Source organism: Desmodus rotundus, chromosome 3 (assembly GCF_022682495.2).
Source record: "Desmodus rotundus isolate HL8 chromosome 3, HLdesRot8A.1, whole genome shotgun sequence".
NCBI classification, from domain to species: Eukaryota; Metazoa; Chordata; class Mammalia; order Chiroptera; family Phyllostomidae; genus Desmodus; species Desmodus rotundus.
In genome coordinates this window covers 27486010-27495380 of record NC_071389.1, presented here as the reverse complement: position 1 = coordinate 27495380, position 9371 = coordinate 27486010, and the positions used below count along the sequence as shown (strand labels likewise).

General features: G+C 56.0%; 1 protein-coding gene across 1 annotated transcript; it reads left to right on the top strand.

Moving 5' to 3' along the window:
- The first annotated feature begins 3542 nt into the window (after positions 1 to 3542).
- GUCA2A (guanylate cyclase activator 2A) lies at positions 3543 to 6534 on the top strand. The gene is made up of 3 exons (XM_024554672.4): positions 3543 to 3698; positions 5622 to 5802; positions 6298 to 6534. Exons 1-3 carry the CDS (start codon positions 3624 to 3626, stop codon positions 6360 to 6362), a joined length of 321 nt encoding a protein of 106 aa, XP_024410440.2. The 5' UTR covers positions 3543 to 3623; the 3' UTR covers positions 6363 to 6534.
- Positions 6535 to 9371: the final 2837 nt, after the last annotated feature.

The window sequence follows — 9371 nt, the reverse complement described above, 5'->3', positions numbered from 1 at the left end:
CTGATTGTTCACATTCCACAGCCGTCCCGATCCCCGGAGCGCTCAGAGCACCCACTGAGGGCCAGGCCTTGTGGGAGCTCTGGGGCCATGATGCAGTGAAACAGGGCTCTGCTTTCAGGAGCTGGCAGGACGCTGGGCAAGACAGGTAGTTGCTAAGTTTTATCACGGAGAGTGTAGCCAGTGGAGATGGGAGACGGTCCTGACCCAGGCGTGCTGGGGCTGGGCATCAGTGAGGAAGGTTTTCTAGGCACTCTGAAATCCACACTGTAGTTGTTATCGTCTCCACTTTTCAGATGCAGAAACCGAGGCTTGGAAAGGTCACGCAGCTGTTCACTGAGGAGGCTGGACTCTGTCTGACCGAGGGCCGCCTGGCCGGAGCCAGGGCTTGCTCACCCACAGCATCGCGGGTCTGGACCCCTTCTTCCTGGTCCCCTCCTGGGGGTCCAGGTTGAAGGGTGAGCAGGGGCTTGATCATGAAGGGCCCTGAATCCAATTTTCTTCTGGAGGTTTCGAGCAGCCGTGACGGGTTTTCAGGTGGAGAGACAGGTCGTAGAGGTGGCATAGCCCGGAGGACTACGGAGGAGGGAGAGTTTGCCAGAAGAGGTGGCCTTGGAAGTGTGAAGCCCAAATGACCTCAGACCCACCTGCTACCAATAAGGAATGATGAAGGGTTGGGGAGGGTGTGCTGGGGACCAATGCCCCAGAACTCAGGGGTGCGCCCAGAGGCCAGGAAGCCTGGGGTACTGGGAGGACCCAAGATCCAGTGCCCAGCAGCTTCAGTGCAGAAGGAGAGGGTGGGAGCCGGAATTCACACCTGGGCGCAGGCCAAGCTGGGGAATTGAGGGTGGGGTAAGGGCGGTAAGGGAAGGGGAGTTATTCCCATTTCTCAGGGCAGATGTCAGCAGTGGGGCTGGGAAGCGCGGGGCCCAAAGGGCTGAGGCCTAGGAGCCATTTCCTCTTTCCCGCAGTGTGGATCTACATCACTCCCACAACCTCCCCCCGCCCCCCCCCCCCCCCCCCCCCCAGCCCGGCCTTGCACCAGGTAAGCCTTGGCCAGCGCTCTCGGGAAGAAAGAGGCTCCAGGAACCAAAGCCCCTTGCCTGTACACCCAACCCTGCTGCACCTTAGGAAAGGAAAGACTGAAAAGCCAAAGCCAGCCAGAAACAGGGCTCCCTCAGCCCCCAGTGGCCCCACCCCATCCCCCCCAATCTTTGTGCAAAACCAAACCCAGACCCAGCGTGAGCCCCACTTAGTCCCAGAAACAGCACCCCTCACAGTCAACCCAAACACATCTTCACCTTCAGACTCGACTCAGCCCCAACCCTACCACGGAGCCCCCAAACCTCCATGTCAGTTACAGTCCCACAGCAGCCCAGCCCTCACCGCACCCCCGATTCTGAACCTAATCCTGACACTTTGACATCCCCAACCTCAGCTCCCACCACACCTGACCCTAACCCACACCTCATCTTGGATCCCAACTCAAACTCCTATCACTGCGGTGACATCTTTCCCAATTTAACCTCAACTCCAACCCATCTCCACGCTCAGCAGCACTCCAGCTGTGTGCCTGGTGATCACCTCATCCCCTCGAAATTCTACCCTGAGGTGTATCTTGAGCCTCACCTTCAACCCAGATTCCATCTATAACCCGATGTTCTCTGCCTCACCCCTGACCCTCTCCCGGGGCTCACTGACGCCCAGCTCTCAGCACAGGCTCCCACATGGCTGGACTGGACGTGTAGACCTGTGTAAACACACTCACACGTCCCTCAGCATGCACATACATACCTCAGTACGCACGCATACACACCTACCTCAGTGTACACACACTCAGTGCACACACACCTCAGCACATACACACACACCAGTGAGGGGAGGAGTCCCGTCTAGTTCTGAGGGTTCCTGGGAAGGTGGATAGAGCAGGTGTTTGCTGCCCTTCCCTTGGGCTGGACCCCTTTGAAGTTCCCTCTTTGTCAGGCTCTGCTTCCTCCAATTCCTCCTTCAATATTGACTCTCCCCACCCAGGGATTTCCACCCTGGGCCCCTTCCAGGCTTCCGGCCAGGCTTGTTAGTAGGTGAGAGCCACGGAGCTCCCGGGACCTCCCGTCCTCCCCGCCCCGGGGCCCTGCTCACAACAGAGCACAATGAGCACACCATGCCAGTCCTCACGGGGGCCAGAGTCTACTGGGGGAGAGACTCGCAGCCAGGCAATCCCACCCAGCAAGATCCCTGGCAGGGGAATGTACGTGGTTCTCTGGGGACGAAGAGAGGTTATTTAGCTCGGGATGTGGTGGGGGTTATTTGACCTGGGCCTCAAAGTTTGAGTAGGAGTTCATCTAGAGACAGGAAAGGGAAACTCTTCCAGGCAGATGGAACATTATGTTTAAAGGTGAGGAAGCATGTTCAGGAAGGGCTGGGAAGGTGAGCCTGGCAGCAAAGGCCAGGGTGGGGAGATTAGGCTGGGCTTATTGGGGGCGAGGGCGCACGTGGGGGAATGGTCAGCAGGCAGAAACAGCAGGAGTGAAGAGGAGGAGCTTGGGGGCCCAGGGGGAAGGGAATTGGGAGGAAGAGGGAAGGAGCTCATCCAAGGACAATCGGAGGCTGGAGGACAGGCAGGACAGTGGAATCAGCACAGGGTGTGGACATGCTGTGGCTCAGATGGGCAGGTCACTAGAGAGGCCAATGGGGACCAGAAGTGGATGCTGCTTTTGATGCGAATAATAATAACTGAATTACCCTTTACTGAGTGCTTTCGGTGTGTCTGACATTGAGCTAAACATTGTTGTAGCCTCATTTAATCCTCAAAATAACCCCCTGAGGCAGGTATTGTTATTAGTCCCCACAGAAGACACAAGGGACACTGAGGCTCAGAGAGGGGGAGCAATTTGCCCAAGTTCACACACACTGAAACTGGACGAGGTAGATAAGACTCGAACCCAAGCCTGTGGGACGGCAGAGCTGAGCCCTTCCTCCAAGCCATAGTGGCCACACCTAGTACATGATTCGAAGCCCTCTCAAAACCCCCTCCTCCCCTCGGGCTGAATTTCTCACATTTCCCTGAATATTCCAGGCCTACCTCACCTCCTGGCTGTCATAAATGTAGCATCATCTGCAAGAAATGGTCTCTCCTCCCAATCCCTTCTCTAAGAAAATGTCCACCCATTCTCCAGAACTGGGGGTTGGCATGACCTCCTTTGGGCAACCTTCCTGAACCGTTCTAACCCTGGCCTGGGTGAGGTGCCCCCTCCATTCTCCACTCTGTTCTCCCTGCACTCCCCTAACAACCCTGCATGGCTACTGTCTGGAACCCCTTCTCCAGGGCTGGGCGGGGCTGCAGACCCTCCCCAGCACAGGGCCCTCCCCAGAGCAGCTGTGTGGGTGGTTGGTCAGGACCCAGCTGTCTGTGTGTCAAATTGAGTGCCCAGGGAGGGGACTGATCTCTTATCTGCTAGGGTTATCTTGAGCCTTAACCGACTAGCCCTAATTTACAGGTGAGCCCTGACAAAAGCTGAGGCCCTGACAAAAGCTCCCGGGTTACTCAGTAACCCTGCCTTCTTTAAAAGTCCCACTGTTTCCCTTTGGTGTCCAGAACCAGCCACCCCGTCTCAGGCACTGCTACCATGGACTCCTTTCTGCTCGCCGCACTGTGCCTCCTGGGATCCTGGGCCGCCCTGGCCGGGGGGGTCACTGTGCAGGTAAGTCCTGCCCTGCTCTGGCCCAGCTGGCTCTCTGCCCCCAGTGCACGGAGCCTGTGCTCTGGCAGAGCACCCCCTCTTTGGGCCTGGAGTGGGGGTGTGCGTCTAAGTCTTGGCTCTTCCTCAGGGTCCCCCTCCTCAGTCCTCCTTTAAACTTGAAAGACAACGTATATCAGGTAGGGAGAAGAGAAATAGCGACTTGGGAGAGGCAGGTGATTAGGCAGTTTACTGAGGGCTAGCCATGGGCCAGGCCCCTCCCGTACCTCAGTGTGGTCCCCAGATCACTCTGGGAAGAAGGGATTATCAGTTCCATTTTTCAGAGGAGGAAAACTGATCCTCAGAGAGGTTCTAGAACTGGCTATGGGTGCATGGCTGGGAAGTGAAGGGCCTGGATTTGTTACCAGAAAGGACCAGGCCCAGAGCGGGTCTGCCTAGGGCCAGCTGGTGGTGGGTATGTTCTTGACTTCATGCAGGAAAGATTTCACAATGCAAGTCCAGGTGATTTAGAGAGGATGTTTATTAAAGCTGGGGACGGTGAAACAAGGAAGGGCCTAGGGTAGAAAACGCAACAGGCTAAGTGGGGCTGCTGTCAGCTCACTGGAGAGCCAGAGAAAAGGGAGACTTGGAGGCAGGTTCCGGGGGTCAGCCTGGGACCAGCCGCTATTGCCCACTGCTCCCCTGGTTGCAAGTCTCCTTGGGTCCCTTGGAGTTTAGGAGATGCCCGCCTCGGGGGGGAAGAGGAGGGAGAAAGGAAAGATGCGAGCATCCTCCCCAGAGGGAGAGTGAGCTAGGACCTTTGTTTTGAGGGCTTTATCTCTCTCTTGTAGGTGGGAATCTTAGGGGAGGGCTCAGGGGGCGGTTCAGCAGAATATTCCTCAGTTTTCCAGGTGTGCCCTTTCAGGGTTGTGGTCTCTATTGATTGGTCAGCGCCAGGGGGTCATTAGTCATTGCAGCTGGTCTGAGCATCGCCCACCTGGTTGGGCTGCTTTTCTGGGCCTGGAAGTGAAATACGACTGAGGCCTGGATGATAACCCTAGGGAGGAGAATTCAGGGGGTCTAAACTGCATGACCAGCGATATGAAAGGTCAGAGGGTCTGAACCGTGTGACCAGCGATATGCCCGGGGAGGAAAGGCCACCTGGGGGCCCACTGCCAGGCACCGGGGCTTTCTGCCCTGGCGACCTGCATCTGGCTGTAAATTGCTCGGCCAGCGTGGTTAGCTCTCTGCCTCAGTTTCCCCATGCCACTTGCCAAGGGATTTTCCTAGCTTCTTACGATCCGGCCTCAGATTCAATTCCAGATCTTACTTCTCAGTCCTGTTCTCAGCCAGAGCAGCAGCCTGGATCTCAGGACACATGGTCATCCTGGAGGAACCTTGTGCTCACTGGTGTGGGTGCCGGTGACAGGCCCGTCTGGCACCCAGTAGGGGGCCCCCTCTCTATCACAGCCAGGCCCCAGGAGGCCTTTTATTGCTTCTCCAACCTCAACCAGGCTGCAGGCTGGAGCTGGGGGCCGAGTAGTCAGCCCACACAGCTGTCAGGCAGGGCTCGGCCATGTGGAACCTGGCCCTGGTCCCAGCTCTGTACTGCTTCCTAAAAATCAGCGCTACGGCTCCACATATTGGGCACCTGTTTTATCTGACACATTCTGTCCGTTTTCTCCATTCCTCACAACGTGCAGAGTATAAGGCTCTCCGAGTGTAACGACCTGTGCATGGCCACAGAGCAAAACCAGGATTTCAGCCCAGGGTCTGGCCATGAGTCCTGAGTTCTAACCACCTCACGCTGCCCTGCAGTGGAGTGTCTGGTTCCCATTTGCCAAAAACACTGCTTGAGCCACTGGGGCTGGAGAGGGGCCGTCCTGGAGGAAATGGTCAGGGAGCAGGCTGCAGCCTGGCCTCATGCTCTGGACATATCTCTCTCAGGATGGAAAGTTCTCCTTTTCTTTGGAGTCTGTGAAGAAGCTCAAGGATCTCGGAGATCCCCAGGAGCTCAGCCGCAGGAGCTCTGGTGTGGTTCCCACCCTCTGTAACCATCCCAACTTTCCCAAAGAACTCAGGCCTCTCTGCAAGGAGCGCAATGCCAGGGAGATCCTTCAGAGGCTGGGTGAGTAGCTTCCTCTCTGATGGGTGGGGCTTGGGAATTCCCTGACTGATGGCACAGGAGGGAGAGATGTGCTCTGACTGGTGAGACCAGGGGGCTCTGCTCTGATTGGTGAGACTAGGGGGCTCTGCTCTGATTGGTGGGACTAGGGGGCTCTGCTCTGATTGGTGGTCATATGAAGCCCTCTTCTCAGCTGTGATTGGCAAGGCTTACTTTAGGAAGGGCCTGGCTGGAGCTGATGCATAAGTGGCACTATGTCATGCATGGTTCATCTAGTCTTAGCTGTAGCTCTTTTCTGGGTAGAATCTCTGCTCTGATTGGCTGGCTTGAGTGGTACCTGTGTCTTGGTTTGGGGCAGAAAGCCCAGTTGGTCATAGAGCACAGGCCCGGGTTTCTCCTGGGGACTGGGTGGCAGATGTCCGAGCTTTGGCTCAAGGGAGGATGGGGGATTTGGGGAAGAGAAGCTGGCTCTCATGGGGCCCTATCTCTCCTGTCCAGAGGCCATTGCTGAGGACCCGAGTACATGTGAAATCTGTGCCTACGCTGCCTGTGCTGGATGCTAGAACAGCAGGGGCTCGCTGTCCCCCACAGAACCCTCCCACTCTGGCAGCTTAATCTACCCTGTTCCCGTTGGAGGATTGAGGAGAGAGCAGCCTGGGGAGACCCAGCTCCTAACCCCATCCGAGCTGCCGGCAGCTTTTCCAACCTGCATCTAATAAACCAGATTCCTGCGTACTCCTGGTGTTGCTTTCATTCATTCATTCATTCCTTCATCCCTCAGTCTACTCATCATGCAGTTTCAGGAAAGCCCTCCCTGCCCTCAGGGCTTACTGTGCTGAGTGCAAGGACCCCACTCTCCCTGCTAAGCTACCAACCACCACACATGGGCATGGAGGGACCTGAATCTGCACACCACCCGAGGAGGAGGTGGAGCCTCTGCTTTCCTTTCACATCTCCTGGACTCACCGAAGTCACTCAGCTGCACAGGAGCACAGGCATCACGGGGGCCTATGAGACTGGCCCTGAGCTCCAGAACAGTCAGGGTGCCTCAGGACCTGGCCCCTGCTGACCACTTCAGCGCTGCTTCCTGCCCTCCCCCACCCTGGGCCCACCCCTGGCTACAGCTCTCTGCTCTGGCCCTGTCACCTCTGCGCTGCTCCTCTTCCCACACTCCCGGCCAGGTTGGCTCCCACTCAGGCACCCATGCTCCCAGGGCCTCTCCTCAGAAGCTTCTCCCCGCTCCCAGGAAGGGTCTCCATGCTCCCACTCTGTCCTGGGTGCTCCCAGGGCATCTTGGTCACTCACACCCCTTGCACAGCTCTAGCCTCCCTGAAGTATAATGGCTTCTGTGCCTGAGGAAGTCTCTGTGACCACCAGAGCGGGTGTGGCCCGCCATGTGGAGGATGGCTTGAGACTGTAACGGAGAGCAGGGGAAAGCAAGGCCTACACAGTTCCAGTCCCCGGTCTTCCATGTGCTGTGTGATGTTAGGAAAGTTGCTTTCCCTCTCTGGGTCTTAGTCTTCCCCTCTGTAAAACCGGGATAGGCATAGTACCTGCTTCCGACACTAGGGGAAATACTGCATGCAAATGTGTGTGTAACGTATGTAAAGTTCTGGCTATGTGCAAACATAGGAGAATTCAATAAGTGGTAGAAACAAATAAACCAAAGAAAGGGGAGCCAGGGGAAGCTGAAAATGGTTCAGACTGGGGTGAGGAGGTGAGGCAAGGAGGGAGGCCTGTTTGCAACCGTAGAGGGAAAGAGGAAAGAGGACGTAAGCTTCTTGGGGAGTGGAGCAGAGAGGAAGTGCCACGGGGTGACCCAAGCAGGATTCCTTGGGCTGCAGAATTCAGAGGGTGAGTTGTAGCCCTCCTAGTCAGGGAAGGTTTTGTGAAGCGGGGGAGGCAGGCATTAACATTAGCCCTTGGGATTTGCATTGGGATGGGTGGAGTTTCAAAACCTGTGTGGAAATAGGGATGCGGACCCCTATTTCCGCATGCCTCCCTTCTAGAAGTGGGGCTGGTAAGGACGCCCACAGAAGCAGGAAGGCCCAAGGCACTGGAATGTTTCAGCTGGGTGAAACCGGGGGTCCTGATTCAATGTGTAATTTCTGTTTGCTGTGTAACCCAAGCACTGCGTCCCCAGCTTGCTCTGAGCCTTAGCCCTTTTCCTTACTAATCATTAACCCCCTCAGGCAGCCAGGAACAATGGCCATTCCTTGGGTGAGGGTCACGAGATCTGGTTTTCTGCTAAGCTAAGTTAGGTTTTAGCTCCCGAGCCCTTAGGGGGACCGACCTCCTGGCTACTTTTTCAAGAAACTAGACAGAGAGACGCCAGCGTGGACCACAGAGCCCTCAAGTGACCCCAGACCACCAAACCCACAGGACCTGGTGATTTTGGTCCTATATAATCTGTAACCTACATGGCATTGGGGGTTCAGGCTTCCGAGCAGTAGCCTCTCCTGTCCAGGGTAGTGCCATTGGTAAAAAACTGGCCGGTGCAAATCTTGGTGCTTAGTGTTGGGCTCTGCTAGCGCGGAGTGGATGGATGCTTGTACTTGCTAACATGGACAGGCAGAGCTGGTGGGGCGGGGCACACGGGTTGAGTCTGAGCCTGAACATGTCATTTCTAAGCTGTGCACCCCTCTCTGAGACTCAGTTTCCTCCACCAAAAATGGGGATGATAACAGAGCCTGCCTCCCAGGGTGGCGGGGGTATGTGATGAGATGGGTGGGGGAGCAGAATCATTCCATGCTCCACTCTGGAGCCCCCTGCGTGTGAGCCTGGCTCCACCTGTTACCAGCTGTGAGACTTTGGGCAGGTCACTCAGCCTGTTTCCTCATTTTCCTCATCTGTAAAATGGGGATGACAAAATGAGGAGAGATGGAAGGAGAGATTCCACTTTTAGAACTTTAAGAAATGTTTTAAAGCTTTTATTTTTACCCCTTAAAAAAGCTTTTATTAAATAAAATGTAGTTGAGTGAGTATTAAATGAGGTAATACAGGCAAAGCTGTCAGAGCTACGCCAGTTGCACCCATGGTGAGCACTTTGTCGATGCTGCTATTATTATTATTATTATTATTATTATTATTATTATTATTTCTGTGTGGGTGGCTCAGCCTCCTGTCTGGCACATAGAAGATGCTTGGCCAGTGGCAGTTTTCTTCCCTGCCTCCTCCCCAGGCAGGTGGGAGCTCAGGATAGCTGCAGGGACCAGTAAGAGATGAGGCCAGACAGCTGATGCACTCAGTTTAGACTTGAGAGGCGGCATCGGGGAGCCGGGGAAGGGCTATGGGCACCTACAGAGCAGCATGGGATGTCCCTCCGGTGTGGTGGGGAGGGAAAGCAGGGCAGAGAGGAAGCTCTGCCCTGCTCTGAAGCCTGCCCTGTGCTCAGGGCCCAGCTGGAGTGACGGTAAAGGGGTAGGAGGAGCCAGGAGGGACTCAGGACGCACTGCAAAGGCCCCAGCCAGTCTGGCTTGTGGGGGCAGGAGGAGAAAGGGGCTGGAGCTCTGCAGTCTGGCCCGGGGGACCAGGAGACTGCAGGACTCACGAGCAGAACTGGGTAGTCAGCA

Bases quoted from the DNA above. Each gene is read 5' to 3' on its own strand.
- GUCA2A (XM_024554672.4), top strand. From the start codon at position 3,624: ATGGACTCCTTTCTGCTCGCCGCACTGTGCCTCCTGGGATCCTGGGCC. The intron at 3,699-5,621 runs GTAAGTCCTGCC...TATCTCTCTCAG, and splicing joins CCGGGGGGGTCACTGTGCAG to GATGGAAAGTTCTCCTTTTC. The intron at 5,803-6,297 runs GTGAGTAGCTTC...TCTCCTGTCCAG, and splicing joins GGAGATCCTTCAGAGGCTGG to AGGCCATTGCTGAGGACCCG.